At 48.4% G+C, this 19,383-nt stretch overlaps 2 protein-coding genes across 8 annotated transcripts in view; both read right to left on the reverse strand.

Annotated features, from left to right (window-relative positions):
- ULK1 (unc-51 like autophagy activating kinase 1) overlaps positions 1–19,383 on the reverse strand; it is a 138,484-nt gene that overhangs the window by 112,516 nt on the left and 6,585 nt on the right. The gene's annotated exons all lie outside the window — the stretch shown is intronic.
- MMP17 (matrix metallopeptidase 17) overlaps positions 1–19,383 on the reverse strand; it is a 69,897-nt gene that overhangs the window by 6,434 nt on the left and 44,080 nt on the right. For all 7 annotated transcript variants that reach the window (XM_069870771.1, XM_069870775.1, XM_069870772.1 and 4 more), the window contains exons 2-7: positions 18,621–18,753; positions 16,645–16,771; positions 9,614–9,897; positions 6,442–6,618; positions 6,208–6,307; positions 3,972–4,054 (exon numbers count right to left, since the gene is read on the reverse strand). In XM_069870771.1, coding sequence (XP_069726872.1) covers positions 3,972–4,054; positions 6,208–6,307; positions 6,442–6,618; positions 9,614–9,897; positions 16,645–16,771; positions 18,621–18,753 — 904 coding nt within the window. The remainder of the gene's footprint in view (positions 1–3,971; positions 4,055–6,207; positions 6,308–6,441; positions 6,619–9,613; positions 9,898–16,644; positions 16,772–18,620; positions 18,754–19,383) is intronic.

Raw genomic sequence — 19,383 nt, forward strand, 5'->3', positions numbered from 1 at the left:
AATAATCCTCCAGACGTTGCACTGGAGATGTGATGCTCCTGGCTGTGGCATGAAGCTGCACGGCTGAGCCGGAGCAGGTGAGAGGAGCCTTTCATCTCCTCCCTCCCTGCTCTGCCTGGGACCTCCGGGGAGCTGCGGGGACCAGGCACCAACAGCCTTTAGCAAGAGCCTACAAAAAAGCACCTCTATTTCTTCTCTCCCAGAGCACCCACAGCACACAGGGTACCCACCTGCTTTCATATTTAGAATTGTGCACATTGTTATGATGGAATACAGAAATACTATGGGGGAGAGGCATTCAGTGAAGAAAGGGAGTAAGAAGATAGAGAGAAGAAACTACATTAATAAAACCGAAAGGGGTTGAGGTGAGGAAGGAGGCACAGCTAAGGAATTTGGTACCGTCTTGAGATGTGGGATAAGCAAAGGACTTGGATCCTGCAGCGCTCCCAGGGGCTGAATGTGCCAGTGGTGTAAGCAAACACGCCCAGCACCAGCAGCAACACCTGGAAAGGGTCTGCAATATGTTGGGTAATGGAAAAGGAAACAGGTTTGTCCTCTGTGGAAAGGATGCCAAATTTCTTCCTACCGAAAGAGCTTTATGTGGGATTTCCCAAGAATTCTTAATGACTTTAGAGGTAATTCTAAACTCGCGCTGTTTTCCCCAGAGAGCTCCACACAGCGAGATCTGAGGCAGAGCAAGATGTCCAAGAGCCAGCTCTCACCTTTGTTTCATCTTTGCTATTGGCTTTTAGAAATTATTGCACGTTATTTACATCTGCTCTTGCATAGATTCCCAAGGGGGAATAAGCAACAGAAACCAAAGATGTGTCTTCAGATTTATATTCACGACACTCGGCCCCTTCTCCAGAGCCGGCAGATTGTGACACCGTCTTTTAAAATTTTATGGAAATTGGATCTTAGCCTAATAATGCAGGAGGTGAAACTCTAACACTTAAACATCTGCAGTGAGAGGGTTTTATTCTAATTATAAGGATTTATGTCATATTCTTGTTCTTCTGCTCCAGTTTGCATATTTGCTCTATCTGACCGAGACCCACAAATGAATAATACATTCAAATGTGGTAGGAATTGCCATAATTACAGATTCTTACAAAGAATGTTAAAAAAAATAGAATTCAAATTTGGTGGCTATTGTACGTTGATGGAAGCACATGTAATTAAATAAAGATGATCTCTGCATCTCTAACTAGCAAGGCACTAGACAAAGCTGAATTTTCACTTTTTTAGCAAGAAACAACAGAGAGAAGCCTCAGTGCTTTTGACATTTCAACCCTTTGGCAGCAATGGGCTCAGTGGGTGTGTAATTGCAGCAAGCAAGCTTTAAATCCACCCTCAAAGTCAGGCATAGCCTAGCCTGTTGGTTAGTTTGGTTGTTTTCTGGACAAGCTATTAGGAAAAAGCAAAAATATATAACAATTGAGTAGGCAAGGAATTGTTAGTGCAATGGCCCCAGCCTCATGCCCCTGCTCGTCAAGCCCACTCGCCAGAGTTTTGTGGTTGCCTGGATCATCATCAGCCAAAGCCAGATCCATGGGGGAATTGCAGCCATTAGCATGCAGAAACATAAGAAAAAAAAATAAAAATCAACCCTGTGTTTGTTTAAAAAGCTTGATATAAAACCACCCTCTGAGCTGGCAAACTGAGTAGGATGAAAGCCAAGTGTAAAGTCCTGCTGTCCTGAGCATCTTGTTGATGATGGGGTGAGGCAATTGCTTTCTTTAATACCAAGTGGTTTTGATGCCAGCTGCGTACCACGCTCTCGGTACGTTGGCTGCCTCTGACAAGAGCGCAGCACGCACCGTGCAGACACACACAGGCCAAAGCTGTTTTAAAATGTCAGGAGTCTGTAGTGAGGCACCTAAATCAAAGCAAGCAGCGTTTCCAAAGTGCGCAGAACCCACCATCGCCTTCAATACAACAAGATTGGGAGCCCAGGGAAGCTCCAGGCCTGGTGCCTTTGTGGTGGGAGAGGCTGCTCTCCACCTCGCGAACCAGCTGGACCAGCTCAGAAGAAAATGTTCATCAACGCAGGGAGCTCCTCACTGGAGGTCACTAAAATCCTGCCCAGGACAGTTTGATGGGGGCTCCGAGGGAGGGACCGGGCTCCAGCAGCAGCCACGCAGCTGGCACCCACTGACACTGTGCTCTTTACATTTGCATTTTGGCCCGCAATAAATATGTCCAGAAATAGACACTGAGATGGATTTCTCTTTACTTTTCATCTTTTTTTTTCTGTCTGAAAGACAGCCAGCCATTTATCCTGGACACCAGTTCTTGTGGCTTATTTTCCCTTCCTCACTGTGACTTCTTGGAGTTGGCATCTGAACAAATACCACAAGGGAACAGCCTCCGTATTGTGCCACAGACAGCATAGAATTCTCTGGAGCCCTTTTGCTGTTCTTGCCTGCGAGTGGAGACTCACACTGTGATACCCAGATGGGTTACACATGCTCAGACACGGCCCCCAATCCCTGGAGGAGGCGCTTCTGCAGTGGTGGTCAGGGATGGAAAGAAGTTGACAGCAGGCATTGTTCCATCTTGGAAAGATTGGAAGAAAAGCTCAGAGTCCAGCCTACACAGGCTTCGTACAGCTGAAAAGGCAGAGATGGGATCCTCGGCAGTAGCCAGACACCCTGGGGACACACCGCCAGCACGTGTTTGCTGACACGGAACCAGATGGCTCTGCAATCGCGTGCATGTTGTCTTTGAGTATTACACAGCAAGCAGCGTTTAGCGAAGGTGAAGCATGGGAGGAAAGGAAAGCTGGAGACTTCCACGAAGAAAAAAAGCAGTGGAGAGCTGTTGTTGATCTGCTCATCCTTGATTCAACCCCAATTTCAACTTTGATAGCACGAATATCAGAATCTAGGTCACTTGGGCAGTGCTGTGTGACGGATCAGAGTGCTACGTGGTACGAAGTGCCGTGCTGGACTGTCACCAGCCTGGACTCTCCAGAGGGAAGCGTTAAACCCTGGGACATGCCATGTGGACACACACCTGTCCTGATGTTGGGACACATGTTGCCTGTGGGCACCACAGCAGTGGTACATTGCATCGACTTAAGCAACTGCGTTTGCCTCCAATGGTCTCTCCTTCCTAACCACCTACCAGACCCCCAAGCTGCTTGTGCCACTGAACTGCTTTTGGCCACAGGTTAGTGGTGCTCTGGGTTAAGGAGCATCCATTTTCATTATTTCAAAATAAATTATGTTTCAGTTTCATAGTTTTCTCCTTCCTTTTATCTAAAATAAATCCTCAATTTACTGCTCAGTTGTTTTAATATCTCTGCCACATCCCTTTTTCTCCTCTTTCCCCGTTGTCCCCGTTCAGCTGTGATCTGTCTGTCCCCTAGCAATGCCACTGCGTGTCCCTGGCCATCACCTGCATGGACACCTCCTCTGCAGTCCTGTAGCACACTGGCCATGAGTCATGTGCTTTTCTTCTGCACCACAGCCAGGATTCACGTGGACATTAACATTTCTGTATCCTCCGTCCTCAGCCAGCAGACTGATTAAAGGTCTAAGCCCTTTGATTTGAGCCGAAAGGACTTAGCAGCATGGAGACACCTCCCTGGATCTGCAAGCCCCGAACCAGCTCATCCCCATCTCCCAAGTGACAGGGGACAGGACGAGAGGGAATGGCCTCAAGCTCCACCAGGGGAGGTTTAGGTTGAAAAAAAATTTTCACGGAAAGGGTCATTGGGCACTGGCAGAGGCTGCCCAGGGAGGTGGTTGAGTCACCTTCGCTGGAGGTGTTTTAGGGACGGGTGAACAAGGTGCTGAAGGACATGGTTTAGTGATTGATTAGGAATGGTTGGACTCAATGATCCAGTGGGTCTTTTCCAACCTGGTGATTCTGTGGTTCTATGATACTGCCTGATACTGCCACTGTCACAGAAATGCCACCACAGGGTGACGCAGGCAGCAGCCGTGCTGGAAGTGGGGACTTACCTTTAAAGAAGAAAGCCTCTCCCCGGATCTGGGCCACCGCATCGAAGTGAGTGTTGCATCTGTTGGGCACGTCCCGCCTGAGGCTGTGGAGAGACACTCAGGTGAGCATGGCCCAAGGGGGCAACCAGGCACTGTGCCCCCCTTGCCCCGAGTGCCCCACAGGCAGCACCTCCCCTGCCCTGCAGCCTCCAGCAGAAGACCACAGGCTGTGTCTGTCTGTCATTCCTCACGCTCAAAGTCAGGCGTGTGCATGGGGATTTCCAAGGAGAGCTTTGTGACACTCCCTAGGCCACCAGAAACGATCACTGGGAGTCAAGTGCGGACATACTCCACATCTACCAGCTAGCAGGAGTGGTGAGGGCTGAGCTGGCTTCTCACTCCCTGTTGGCACAGAATGCTTGGTCAGATGCCCACCCCTGGGCAGCAGGACACGTGGTGGATAAGAGATAAGTAGTAGCTGGGGACACTGCTGCTTCAAGGTTGAGCTCCAAAATGCCAGTGGGAGGTGACAGAGCTGCAAAGCAGAAAGCAGTTGAGACCAAACAGAAGGACCTGGAGGAGCACTAATACCAGGTGATACCTGGTGAAAACCACCTGGCAAGTCATAGCTGAGATATAGAGCTGCTTTTAACAAGGTGGGTGGGTACAAAGGACCAAAAAAGCTACAGAGTGCAAGTAAGAAATGATGACTGGTGGAGGACAAAGAGAGGATGCTGGGAACATGCACAGAAAAGCTGCTGTGAGTGATGGGGAGACACAAATCTAATTTGCCGACATAAGAGTTGTGTTGGGCTGCAAGCCCCAGCTTCACAACCCTCTTTGGCCACAAAATGACAGGTGTGGAGGTGAATCCCATCCACTCCTCACAGTCACACATGGGGTAGGAAGAAGGAGTTGGCACAAAAAAAAGACCTTCCTGCTGCTCCTCCTCTTGCTAGTGTGAGACAACGGTCTCCTGCAGTAGCAGGGGGGAAATGCTCTCATGTTTATAGGTCAAAACATGGCCATACAGAGCCTTGTGGACAAGCTCCATTAGAAGATACGTGGGAAGAAAGAACCAATAGCATTTAGCATGTTCAAGCAAAAGGGTCCTGTAGGGGCCCTCATAGCCTTTTTGTGACCCCTGGTAACTGAGACGACTCCACCAAGAGAAGATGCTCATCACCTCTGTTCTGTGGGCATCATCTCAAGCAGGGCAAAGTGGGGTGAAAGCAGCTGCTGAGGTGGGAAAAGTAACTGCAGCACAGGGATAGTTTTTTCAAGATTAGATTCTTCTTGGTCCCGTTACTGTAGGAATAATCTGGTTATTGATGCTTCAATGCTGTTATCCCCTCTTTGCAGATGGGGCATTGAGGCACAGAGTGACAAAGCAAATTCCTCAAGGTCACACTCCAGGTAGGGGCAGACGAGGAGGTGAAGGTGACCTGCTTCATCTCTGCTGCTCTCACTTGGGGCGCTCCTGGTATCTGGAAAAAATGTGTCCGACCATGAACTGTTGCCTTTTTTTTTTTTTTTATCAATGTCCCTTCTTCTCTAAATTGTCCTGCTGCTCTGGTAGAAAAGCAACTCGGTAACTCCAATGTTTATTAATGAGCTGGATCCAGACATTCCCTTAATGAGGGCACGCCAGTTGCTTGATGATACTCAGCATAAGCAGCCCTTTGTGAATGCAAACCTGCGTTGGAGTCAGGCTATTGGTCCACTTGTTCCAATATTCAGCCCCACAGGTACATTAGGGAGTTGCTCACCGTGGAAAGATTTAGGTAAGTTATGCACAATTCAGGATACCACAAAGGAAGTTTGATTAAAATTTCACCAAGGATGAGTTCACCTAAAGGTGATGGGGACAAATGTCTAGTAACACAAGCAAAGTTTTGAGTCTCTGCAAAGCATTCCAAGATGACACAGAGTTTCTGGACGTGCCTTGAATGATAAAAATTAGCTAAAGGATAAATAGCAGCTGTGACTTGTTCTTGCTCTTAACCACTTCAGATGTAGGCTGGCTGGCAAGTATCCACACACAGTGCTTGAAAAAAGCAACAGTGTGCAGGAGATAATCAGGAGATGGGAGGAAGAAGGGGCACTCCTTGTGTGTTAAACAGAAGACGTGAGCTCCAGAGGGAAATATGGAAGCCAGAGTGAGCAGGCAGGATCCTGATGCTTAAGCAGAGCTTCACTACTGTGTATCCTGTGCAGGAATGTCAATGACAGCTGAAAAGAAATGAACTTGACTTACGGAACAGTGGAGCGGTTCTCTGGCAGCTCTGGCAGGACAGGATGATCATCAGTTTTGCTCACTTCAGGTTTGGCTGTGGGAGACACAGATTCTCTGACTCCTGTACACAAAGACAAAGAAGCAGTAGTGTGGAACATTATCCTCTCTACCAGCTCCGCTCACCCCAGAAAATAGCGATTCCAGTGCGCCCCATGGCAGAGAGAGGCCGTAGCCACGTGAGGGACTCAGACTTACCGTAAAGTTGCCAGATTCGGACTTTGTCCTCATACGGAAGGTCATACTTCAGAGGATCCCCCACCGGGCCCTGGTAGTAGGGTCTCATAATAGACTCTATGGCAGAGATGTGGGTCAAGCCAATGGCGTGGCCAAACTCATGGACAGCCACAGCAAATAGGTCCATCCCATGAGCGTCTGGAAATAAAGACAAAATTGAAATAAAACTCACCGCTTGCTGATTGTATTTTGGAGTTGGGTGAGCTGTAAGAGAATGGATAGGCACACATTAGATAAACTGGAAATAAAAGCTTTGGAATAGATGAAGTTTGAGAAAGAAATTTTCCTCCTGTTGGAAAGGGAGACTGAAATGTATCATATGAAAATGGAAAGCAAGCCAGACAAGCCCACAACGTGAGTACTCAGCCCCACACAAGCTTGGGGATCAGTCCTCTTATTCCCAGATCACTGATGGCACCTGAGAAAGAGTTGGACAAACGAGTGAGACGGTGACCTCAGCACAATCATCTGTCATTCCCACTAACTGGGAGTAGGAGCTGGGCCAGAGCACTCATCTCCCGTATCTCATGCCTGCCCTGCAGCAGCTGCTGACACAGTCTTTGTGATGTCCAGAATACCAAATTTCTGCAGCCGCTAGCCAGAAGCTCGTCAAAGCCTGTGATAATGAGCAAAGCCACGTGCCAAGGAACCGGTGAGCACCCAGCAGCGTCCGCCTGCCCACACTGCTCGGCTGGGCTTTCCCTGCCTGCACAACGCTGGCATCGCTCGCGGCTGTGCCCTGGCCAAATCCACTGCAAATGCCTTCCTGCACACATACAAACAGAGAGCTGTTCACCTGCTCACCGGTCATCTCCCTGCTGTCCTGACAGGTGACCACGTCCAGCTTGTTTCCAGAGGACTCACCCATCTGGTGAGGGGGCTGGAGAACAGGTCTTACGAGGAACAGCTGAGAGAGCTGGGGGTGTTTAGCCTGGAGAAGAGGAGGCTGAGGGGAGACCTCATTGCTCTCTACAACTACCTGAAAGGAGGTTGTGGAGAGGAGGGAGCTGGGCTCTTGTCCCAGGTGCCAGGGGACAGGACGAGAGGGAATGGCCTCAAGCTCCACCAGGGGAGGTTCAGGCTGGACATTAGGAAAAAAATTTTCACAGAAAGGTTCATTGGGCACTGGCAGAGGCTGCCCAGGGAGGTGGTTGAGTCACCTTCCCTGGAGGTGTTTAAGGGACGGGTGGACGAGGTGCTGAGGAACACGGTTTAGTGATTGATGGGAATGGTTGGACTCAATGATCCGGTGGGTCTTTTCCAACCTGGTGATTCTATGATTCTATTCTTCTTCCACACTTTGTTCTAGTGAAGCTGCAGTTCCAGGGTCTGCTCCCTCAGGCAAACACTTTGATACTCAAACACCACACTGGGCATCAGGAAGGCTTTATGGAAGACCGATTCCTCCTGTGATGACCATTTCCTCAGTCTAGACCACTTCTATTCTCTTTCCCAGAATGTCCTTATTTGCAGTCCAACCCCCAGTGCCTCCCACACCACACACAGACCCACTCATACTCTCCAGAGCCTCAGACATTCAGGTCAGATCTCAACAGGGGTTAATGTCTGCTCCCAAACCTACACCACCACTGCCAAAGCAAAGGAGAAACTGCTCCCAGGAGCCTTACGGGACTGATCCTGCTCAGCGCATTCCCATCACCCAGCCCCAGGCCAGCTGGGCCACACACTTGTGCAGTTGCTGCCCCTCACTGCACAGCAATGCCCTGCAGAGCAATACCAGAGGGCAGCAATGATTTTATGTACGGTTCTTACAAAGATCAGGATCGGAAGTCTGGTAACAAAAAGGCAGTGAGGTCAGAAATGTCTCTGTGGAGCTCAGAACCCCCCACTGCCTGTGCCATGGCTGGGGCCAAAGGAGATGTCACATAGAAGGAGCCGTGGCTGATCCTGCACCATCCTTAGAGCTCCCCACCAGACTGGAGGTGTCAAGGGGTAGATATTTTTGGTGAATTCTGCTTTTTCCTTGATAACTAGTATTTACAGTGTTTGTAAACAGCCAAGATTTTTATAACCTGTGTTGTTTTCCTCGGCACTAGGAAAGAACAAGACTTACGCTTTCTGACATTTTAATGCCAAACTGACAACCTTGGGGATATTTTTATATCACCTACCAAGTTGTTATTTTTGAGTTACTAGGGAGAACAAAATAAATAAAAGATAAAGCTTGGATGGCTCCAAGACCTTCAAAATAGAGGGCAGCTTTCTCGCTGTCAGGCTCATCCCCTTGTCCCTCGCGCTTGGAGGGATCCTCCCTGCAGGGCTGCTGGCCCTGATCCTGCCTCTCCACGCGAGCCTGGGTTACAACAAGCGTTTCCAACCACCAGCTACTAAATGGGACACCAGTCCTTGCTTTATCACATAACACATCTGCTACAGCACCTCAGCGCTTGCCTCTGCCCGGCATGTCTGCACAGCAGAGCTGCTGGTTTTTTTTCTTCCCCATCAGAGACATTGGTTGGGGTCGCACAGTGGCATAAACCAGGGACCGGGTTGATTCCTGAAGAATCAGCTTGTTTAGACCTTTAGCCTTAACCTCAGACCTCCTCCAGCGCATCTGTTGAACACTCCTGCCCATGAACGCTCAGCAAGGAGGGACAGAGGTCAACGGGCGGGCAAGGAGGAGAGGGGTCGGGAGAAAGAAGGTATTATATTAGCTGGTTTCAGAGAAGACGATTAGCACTAAACAAAATCAAGCTCATTAAATTGAGGCAGAAGGAGCTCACTGGGAGGCTGGCGGAGGAGGTGGTGTGACAAGTAAAACAGCAGCTGGTGACTGCAGAGGAGACACTGTCAAAACATACCTGACACAAAGATTTGGGACCTGATCCCCACAGATGGCTTGTGCAGCTGAGGAACACTTGCTTCTGAAAGTCCCTCTGCTTATTAAAACTCTACTCTAGCCAGATGAGATGAAATAAAATAAAATAGTAAAAAAAAAAGAGAATAAAACTGTAACTGGCTGTTGTCGTTTTGCTAGCAAGGCTGAAGGAGGAACCAGAAGAAGGTGGGATCCCCAACCTGGGGTGAAGGTGTAGCAAAGGCTAACCCCTCGAGCAGAAGAAGGGAAACTGGAGCCCTCGTGTTTGCCTGCAACTCTCCCACCTTGACCTACCTGATGATCGGAAGGTCCAATACTCATCATCGTCAAAATGAGTGTCTCCTGCTGTGTGATGGTCTCCAGGGAAGAAAGCGTGTGCCACTGTCCCACCAGGCCCATCAAAGGGATAGCCGTCATTGTGATCTGCCTTGGAGAAGTCTATCTGGATGTCGGCGTTGTTACCTGCCACTTCATGGAAATTCAGCGGGGTGATGTCACTCCAGACCTTCAGGGCGTAGTACATGAGGGCTCGGACTGTGTCGTGGCCCAGGTGGGACTCTTTTGGGAAGGTGCGAACTCTGAAATGAAGAAGGCAAAAAAGAGAATAGGTCAGTAGCATGAGAGATCTTCTCCAAGGACCACCAGGAAGCGCTCTGCAGGTGTCGCAGAACCTCAGCGAGTCCTCCAGAGCCTTAAGCCTCCTCCAGAGTGCCCTAACAACCTTCATAGATGTTTCTTTAAGTCTCTGAAACACATCGGTTCCAGAGCTTTATGATGATTTCGGAGACTGAGTTTGAGTCCTCTAGAAATACCAAGCCAGTTTTGCCCAGCAGCATGTGAAACACAACCAGGATTTGAATCCTGATACCTCCTGATCCTGCTGTACTGGGTGGCTGTCAGCCCAAGACCCACAATCCATGCACAAACTGCTGTTAATGCCCAGAACTACCATCCTTGCCCAGCAGTGGAAATGCCAATGCCACAAGGCTCTTTCCAGGAGCTTGCTCATTTATTTTTCCAGCTCACTTTTAAACCTATCGACAATTATTTTCTCACCACTTCTTGTTCCAAGTGCAACCCAAATATGCAAAGTTTATTGACTTCTGAAGCCTTTGCACCACACACAGGCCCATCTGTTTTCCTGCAACAAACAGCAGGTCATTGCTCATTCTTATTACATGCACGCAGAAATCCAGTACAGATTTGCTGCCTCCATATATTTCCCAGCATGTCTGCTGGAGGTGTAAAATATACTCTGAAACCAGTACTCTGCCAGCAATCTCCGAGACTGAAATCCATAACAAGGAGGAAGAGGAAAAGATGGATTTTATGTAAATCACATTCAAAATGCCTCCAGCCTATCACCTGCAGGAGACGGGCTATCTGATGGAGAGCTGCAGTCAAGAAGCTCTTGCCTTGCTTCTTGGTAGAAAAAGCATTGATGAGCAGGGGCTTACGACAGCACTGCACAAGTCACAGGGCTACTGTAGTTTCTCTCTATCGGCTCTGCGTTCCTTGGTCCCCAGCTCTGCCTTGCCCTGGAAGAGCAGCCAGATGGGACGAGCCGTGTGCTGGCATTTGCCCTGTAGCTGCACGATTCAAACCTCTCTTTTAGTCTGAGCTGGAATGAAAAGAAGTCCCTGTCAATTTTAGACTACCCAAACCTTGAAAAAGAATTCCTAATATTGTTGATTTAATAGAGGAGGTGAAAAGACAAAGATGTAACAAGGCACCTTGGCTTCTGAAAAAGTATGTTTAGATAATCTTTCACTGACAATTTGGACAAAAATAAATACACTCCAGGAAAATGTACTGTTGGCTGAGCAATTATTGACAAATCCCAATTCTGCTGGAAAATTTCTGGGCTGCTCTACCTCAGTAATAACAGATACTTTATTTCTTGTGTATCAGCACACCAACCAAAGTGTTCATGAAATATTCATGGCTTGACAGATTCTTAAAGCCTGAAGCAACAATTATGATCACCTCACCTGCCCTCCTGCATAATACAGCTGGGAGAGCATTGCTCAGTGTTACACCACTGCCCAGCACCAAGGTGAAATAGTGACCCGACTAAACCTCCAGAGGTAATTACAGGTGTCAGAAAGGGATGTCATGTCACTCATGCTCTTCCTACAAGACTTGGATACCAGAGACATCATGGGTCAGTGAACGGGAGTAGGAATGACTCGCTGACTGAGGTTGGATGCTCCTGCTTTCACAAATATCTGCATAAATCCCACGTCCTCAGAGACATGCTGCCCAGGGTGGGTACCACCTCCTAACGTGGGGAAGACTGCTAAGGGTTAAACCCAGGACAAAACAAAAATGGGCTCGAGAAGACACAAAAATCTCGCTAAGAGTTTCTCCAAAGAGCATGAGAACCCCATCCTAGAGACAGTGGGAATGAGATGGGTGTACCAGGCAAAACACATCACAGCCAGATGAGCAAAAAAATCACTCGTATCTTTGTCTTTGCTATCCCTAGACTGTTCTAGGCAAAGAAAGCCATCAACCACTAAACCAAATGAGTAGGCATCCACGTAGCATCAGCTAATCACAAGACTCAAATAAAACACAATTCTAAAGAAGACAGCACGGAGGTGCAAACAGTAAGAGCATGGGACTAGAAAATACAATTTTCAAGTGATTTTTAATTTATAGAAGAGGCTGTGGCTGCGTGTAAATCTCTACAGTACAGAAAAAAGGCCAGATCTTCTTTAAGTTGGTGTTTTCATCTTCTACAACACTCCTTTGGGCCTGAGTAAACCTTCTGCTGCTTTAATCTCTAGTAAACAAATCATTATATGTGTAAAACACAACATGTTTAGTCCAGGAATTATCACCTATCTCCAAGATCTTGGTGCCTTGGGCATGAACTCAGATTCAGGAACATTATCTGCTCTTAGCTCCTGAAGCCCTGCTTGACCACTTGAGCTGCTTTCCTATTTCTTCCCTCCCTTCCCGTCTGTAGAACGAGGATAATAAATCTGATCTCCCTCGTAAAAGGATGGTGGATAAAAAGCCCTGTCTAAATAGACCAACATTATTAACATTTATCCCAACCCTGACTCCAGAAACATTAGATTAAGGCAGAAAGTATCAGTACTTATTTTGCTTCTTCTATAAGGTCCTGCACCTCTGAGCTGACCCACATTTTATTAGCATGCTGCATGTGTAAGTGAAATATCCCCCATCCTTTATTCATTACTACTGTTATTTTTCAGGAGAATCCCCATCAGGGTTTTTCAATTCAGCATCTGATTTGATTGCCAGAGCTCTAATTGTTTTCAATGAGATTAGGAGAAGCCTATTATGCTGATAGGATGTCGGCACTGCATTACCCAGTTCCACTGAAAAAAAGGCACATTTCTAACATCATGCAGATGCACATAGGACTAAATAAGCTCCCTCCAACCTTGATTATTATTATTGTTATTATTATTTGTAGTAAATGGTGCTTACATACTCAGCAGAGAGCAGCGCTCCTTCTTCTTAGATATTAATCCCTCCTGAGACTCCCCGTACAGAGCGCCAATCGCAGGCAGAAGTCTGATGCGAGTAATTGGAGAGAAACCTCTGCCCTCCAGATGGCCCCTGCCAAGCCACTGGGAAGGTGATGAGGACAGAGCTGCTCAGTCCTGCTCTGGTTACCCCATCAACGCAGCCTTGAGCCCTCCACAAAGCCACATGCTGGGACACCCCAAGGTTCCTGAGGTGGATGGAGCGGTGCATGGCAACATCAGCCACGCTGCTTGAAGTAGCAGCTGCCGAGCAGTGCGTGGTTGTAAGCAGCACAGCTGGATGGTGAGGAGAACATCTCTGCTCTGCTTTAAGGGCTCGCCCAGGCAGCAGCACTACCACAGACATGAATAAAAGCTGAATTTCACACAGCTGCTGCCAGTCCTTCACATGTCCCCGAGGTCCTCTCCTTCACTTGTCCCATCCTGAAGAGTTTTGGGTCCAAGCCTGTTAATAAGTAGAGGCCAGAGAGGGTTCATCTGTCTCTGCTAAGAAGGGGCACCTGCACCAAGGGATGTTTTGATTTCCAGGTTCCTTTTCTGGTTTTGTCCTCCCAAAGGTAAAAGTGGAAGAGTATTAGTGATGTATGAGAAATCAATTGCTGGTTAATGAAAGCACTCCTTCACCTTCTGCAGCCCTGAAACCACAGAGAAATAAAATAAATGCTGATAACTACCAAACACAGCAAGCTAAGGATTGCCTGATAAACCCAAATTGATTTTTCTAGGCTGGAGGAAGAGGCAACAATTGAAGGGATGGATGATAGCTGCTGTGGCACAGAAGCTTTTCCACCTGCCTGGGGCCAGAGCGGCACGATGGCCCCAATTTGGTGCTATCCCAGCACTGCTGCAAAACCCAATGCAACAGGAGGAAAGCAGTGGGGGTGTTTGCACCCCCCACTGCCCCTCTCACCACTGTTCTACCAGCACGTTGCAGAAATTATCAGACGTTTTTAGGTGATAATCCTTTTCCTGCCCTTTATTATACGTATCTCCAAACAGCTTCCTGCAGCCTGGCAATGGGAATAATCCATCCCTGGGACAAGAACAAGGGGAAATCAGCTGTGAGAGGAGCAGCTGCTCAGGGGATTAGAGAAGGAAAGCATGAGGATCAGGTCCATTGTGGGGATGGGACCACATTACCAGGGGTTACCCCAAGTTGCACACATCTACCCAGTGGTACCTGCCCAGTAGCCACCTCTCAGTGCCTCGGTGAATCCACTTCTGGGCTCAGGCAGAGGCACACCTCTGCCACAGGTGGGCTCAGGATGCTTGCAGCAAAGGTAGGCAGCGACTGACAGACATTCCTGCTCCCCTGCTGCTTGCATTTGCTTCAGCTCCAGCACCCTGTGCCCCGAGCATCACAGTTTCAAAGACTGCAGCTGTGATAAAGTGCCACTAGGGACTCGTCCTTAACTAAAGATGGATGAATGTCAGCTCTGTTCAGCACAGGGCTGAGATGTGAGCAATAAACAACCAGGGAAATTTAGAAAGCTGGGCTTCAGAGGCTTCCCTCTGCCCCAGGGAGTTCAAAGCATGCAGAGAGGGGGCATGGCCCTGATGCTGCATTTCCCATGACTGCAAGGAGACAGCAAGCACCTGGGAAGAGGCACAGATGCCAGCTATGAACTCCCTTCTGTGGGGCATAACCAGAAGCACCAAAGCAAAACTAGCAAAAGAATAAAAGGGCTGCAAACAGGAGGGGAACTCGCTGTAAGCAGCTCCTGGTGCCGAGGCCAGCAGAGGGCATCCGCAGCACGCTGCTCCCTGCTCCAGCTGCATCCCAAACCTATCCCACCACCTACCAAGTGCCCTGATACATGTGTGCCCCCCCTCAAAAAAAATTCCCATGAAAAAATATTTATATGTTGTAATAATCTGGAAAATTCCTGCCTGGAGATCAGCCACAGAAGATCGCGTGTGCCTGATGCTGCACCAGGAGGCTCCAATGCTGTACTGGGATGCTCTGATGCCACCACTGAAGCTGTGGAGGATGCAGCCTGTGCTGTTTTGTCCCCTAAACCCTCTGGTCCCAAAGACTGGCCATACTCAAGGGTAAAAAGAAGAAACCTGAGCAACATGCATGCCTATAAAATTTTGTTTGCCAGACACCACCTGCACATCAGTGCAGATGCCCATCTCAATATCACCCTTCCACACAGCTTTGCTTACCCGTTTATTTCAGCTTGGAATTTTTAAACACATGGGTTTGTTTTCTTTTTTTTCTTAAAATCTTCAATCAATGTGTAAAAGGTAAGTGTGTAAAACTTTATGTGCCTATTGACAGATTTTCATGGCAGTTTCAAAAACGCGATTTTAATCTCAAGTAGTGGATGTAAATACTATGTTGGAGTTTCTCTAATGCTACATTGGCTGGCTTATACAACCTCCAGCTATAAAATAGAGCCCTTTCTTGAACAAAAGCCAAGATCTTGGAAAGAATGAAAGAATAAAAAGCAGAAATGAGTTTTGTCAGGAGATGGAATTTTTTTATCATACCTATAAAATCGTCTCAGACCTAAACCTCTATTTTATGGCAAACTCTGCCACAGCCTCATGAGCCTCATGAGGTTCTGAGCAACCCGGGGTGGGGGTATCCAAGGGCTGCTACCACCAGAACAGCACAATCCTGCTTCCTTTTCATGCTTTGCTCCAGCCTGGGTCTGCAGACACTGTGCCAGCACAGCCAGAGCCCTGGTGGTAGCAGCAGTGCTGGGATCTCCTGACCACAAAACCCAGGCAGCACGCCTGCCCTGCCGTGGGACAGAGCTTGGGTTTGTACAGCCCACCTTCACTTGGAGGAGCTGCCAGAGTCAGGGACGTCAGGGCAGGTTTTACTGATTCACCCAAAGGGATTTTTTTCCTCTTCAAAATGTGAAGTTTATTCCTTTTACCTGTGAAGATGGAATAAAGTTGACAGGGGGACAGACAGAGCTTGTATAATGTGGGTTATTTCACTATAAGAAGCCATAGAATCATTTATGTTGAAACAGAACATTAAGATCAAGTCCAACCTAACAGTGCCAACTCGACCACACAACCACATTCCTAAGCACCACATCCACATATCTTTTAAATCCCTCCAGGGATGGTGACTCTACCACTTCCCTGGGCAGCTTGTTCCAATGCTCGACAACCCTTCTGGTGAAGAAATTTTCTCTAATATCCAATCTAAACTCTCCCTGGTGCAACTTGTGGACATTTCTTCTTGTCCTATTGACTGCTGCTTGGGAGAAGAGACCAACACCTGCCTTTCTACAACCAGCTTTCAGGTAGTTGTAGAGAGCAATGTGGCCATCCATGAATCAAACCAGTTTTTTACTGAAACTAATGGCTGAATTATGTTTACCTCTTCTGACAAGAAAGGTTTAGGAGGATGTGCTGAAACATGGACCAAATCCCCGACTCTATAACCCAAAAAATGCTATCAATCCCTGGGTTCAGGTCAGGCAAGAGGAGCTTGACCTGTGCTGGGCCAAGTTTGTTGCAGCTGCCTGAGAAAGTGCAAAGTCCCAATAAACTTAGGAGAAAGGCTGCTCTAACCGCTCTGCTGCAGTAAAAAGCTCCCAGCTAATCTGCTGGCCAAATCCATGCCATTCTCAGCTGATGGCCAAGCAGGACCAGAAAGTCAAGGCTGAGATTGACAGAAAAAGTGTTTAAACGAAGTCTGTAGGGTCCTAGGAGCACAGAGGGATGTGTTTTAGCACATCACCCTAAGAATCATCACAAAGCCGTATTTAGCCCAGGTTGATGTGTTATCAATCCTTCATTGTAGCTTTTCAGTAGGGGAAGATGAACCCCTACCTCCAAGACAAGTTTCTTTTGCTCCACTTGGTGACTGCCTGCACAAATCGCTTCCTCCTGGTCTCCGCAGCAGCAAGGTCGGGAAGAGAGCAGCGAGGGGTCTTCATCAGCTCCAGTGTGGCTTCATCTAGGGATAGGAAAAAAAAATAGAAATCACAGGAATGGTGGGCTAAGAAATCTCAGGGAGGATAGGGACACAGGAAGGGAAGTGCTGAGGATGCAGCAGGGGAGTGAAAGGCAATGCCCACAAGCCTGTTGGGGCACGGCACCTGCATCACACGTGGTGACACCATGGGGTGCAGAGCCCCCTCCACATCACGGTTGTACCCACCAAAGGCAGCAATTCCCGCTGAAAGCCCATTTCTTCAAAGCTTCCACCAGCAGGGGCTGCCAGGAGGTCAGGGAGATGACCTCCCACAGTGGGGTGTTAGGCACTAGCTCTCCTGTTAGCATCATTGGACACTTTTATCGATTTCAAGAGAAAACACAACGCAGCAGGTTACTGCTTGTGTGACACTTTACAGATCTTGAAAATATGTGTGGAAAACCACCTGTGGCTGGCTTTGGAGTATATTTTAAAACATAAAATTTTTAGTTATTCCATTTCATTCTCTCTTGCTGAATTTCCCATTATTCCCCTAGCAAAGCAGAGAGACGCCTGCCTGTAAATAAACTATATCTCTGGAGCTCATTTGGAAAACGTTCATATTCATTCTTATTTATTTTTAAAACTGAATGAAAGCTTAAAGTCCCTATTATCATGTACTGAGAGGCAGTTCATTCACCCATTTTCCAAGCTGGTTTTACCTCTTTACTCAAATTGTTTTCAGATGCAAACCTACATCTGTGACCTGCCCAGGGCAGCCCCCTCAGGCCTATTTCAAACACCCCCTCCAAAAATGAAAATGAAAATGCATTCAGAAGGCCGTCCTTGCTCCCAGGCCTCCTCCAGTTTGTGATGATGTGGGACAGAAATAATTGCATGCGCTCAATTAAGAGCAGAGAGGGCAAGTCACAGCAATGGGATGCAGCCAGTGGCCGCTCAGGCAGCTGCTCCAGGAGACTGGTGGATGGTGGGCAGAGACCGGCCAACTAATTAGCAGCTTGTTGTTAATTTTGTCCTAAGCAGCGGAAGCAAGCTGGCCACATGGTGAGGGGGTCACAGCCACGCGTCAAGGAGAGGAGGAGGGCAGACAGGGACTCTTCCAAGGGCTAGGATAATGCTGGCTTTCTCCTTCCCTCAATGAGGCCGTTGAGAGGAATGACCCCGGCCATGCCGCAGAACTTGTGTCACATCAGCCTGGCCTTGGACTGCTCCCTCCAAGCCAGATGTGGCAGCCACGTCAGGCAGAAGCCACCCACCGCCCTGTCTCATCAGCTAGTGGAGAAGCTGGGGTGGCTGAGGGGCTCTTGGCTGCTCAGAGAGAGGCAAGGAGACCCACACTGGCTCTGCAGGCACCTTGTGGCTCTACACACCATGGACAGGAGAGAGCAGAGTTGGGTAACGCAACACCATCTTCCTCTCTCCCCTGCGCTGAAGAACCCAGAATATCCATATATACAGACTGGGAGGCTTAATCAGGATTTGTGTTCAACTCTGTGATGCTGCAACTCAGGCTTTGAACAGGACAACCTATCAGCCTTGGTTTCTCCGTCTTTTATTTCTCGTCTTTTTTCTTTTTATTTTTTTTGAGCACACCAAGAGCTATTTTAAGCACAACGGGAACCCCAAGGGTATGTGGGTCTGGTGAAATAATTGCTTGCCTCAGGTTCTTGAAAGCACAAGGCAACAAAGCATCTGAGCCATGTAATTACTCTTACAGCTGCAAACTGGGCCGTATGTTACACCCGCGTGAGCTTTTCCTGGAGATGATGCTACTCCACAACTCAGCACTGAGTGCCCCCTCTATCCCTGACCTGGACGCTGTCCCTGCATCTTTCTGCCCAGGAGAGAGGAATAATCATGAGCCACTGACCTAGGACCCCCGTCATCTCGAGCCCCCCGAACCTCTGCATGGCAGTGATGGCCTTGGTGAGCTCCTCCTGCGTCTGCAGTCGTCCTGTGACGGGATCCGGAGGAGGCAGATACCCAAATTTTGTCAGCCAGTCCTGTTAAACAAGGAGGAGGGAGGATGAGAAAAGGAAAGAAACGTAGACACAGGGAAACATGCTCTGAAGGTCCTGTCCGTTCTGCTTGGAAATACTTTTCCCATTTACATGTTTATGCCTGGCTTCCCCATCGAACTGCCTGGTCTCTGCTAACAAATGGATCCGTACACATCACTTCAGTAACAGGATCCGATGGCCTTTGCTCATTCCAAGGGTGACATCTCATTTTCCCATCCAGCTGCAGAACATCTTTGGTAGCAGCAGCAGCGTAGCCCCAACCTGAGGGTCACACAGCTGCCTTCGCTTCTCCCCTCGGACGCTGGCAGCTCTTACTGGAAACTTTTTTGCAGGGCTTAGCCCAGTGAGGGGAGGAAAACTGCCCATCACGAGGGCCAGGCAATGGCAGCTTTCTCGGGACCTCAATTCCAGTGGGACCCCATAGGGGTCTTGGGGAGGGTCCCTGGGTCCAACAAAGGAATCTTGCTGACCTCTGGCTGATGCTGCAGAGCAGCTGGGTTTCATAGAATCATAGAATCACCAGGTTGGAAGAGACCCGCCGGATCATCGAGTCCAACCATTCCTATCAAACACTAAACCGTGTCCCTCAGCACCTCGTCCACCCGTGCCTTA

Source organism: Phaenicophaeus curvirostris, chromosome 17, assembly GCF_032191515.1.
Source record: "Phaenicophaeus curvirostris isolate KB17595 chromosome 17, BPBGC_Pcur_1.0, whole genome shotgun sequence".
NCBI lineage: Eukaryota > Metazoa > Chordata > Aves > Cuculiformes > Cuculidae > Phaenicophaeus > Phaenicophaeus curvirostris.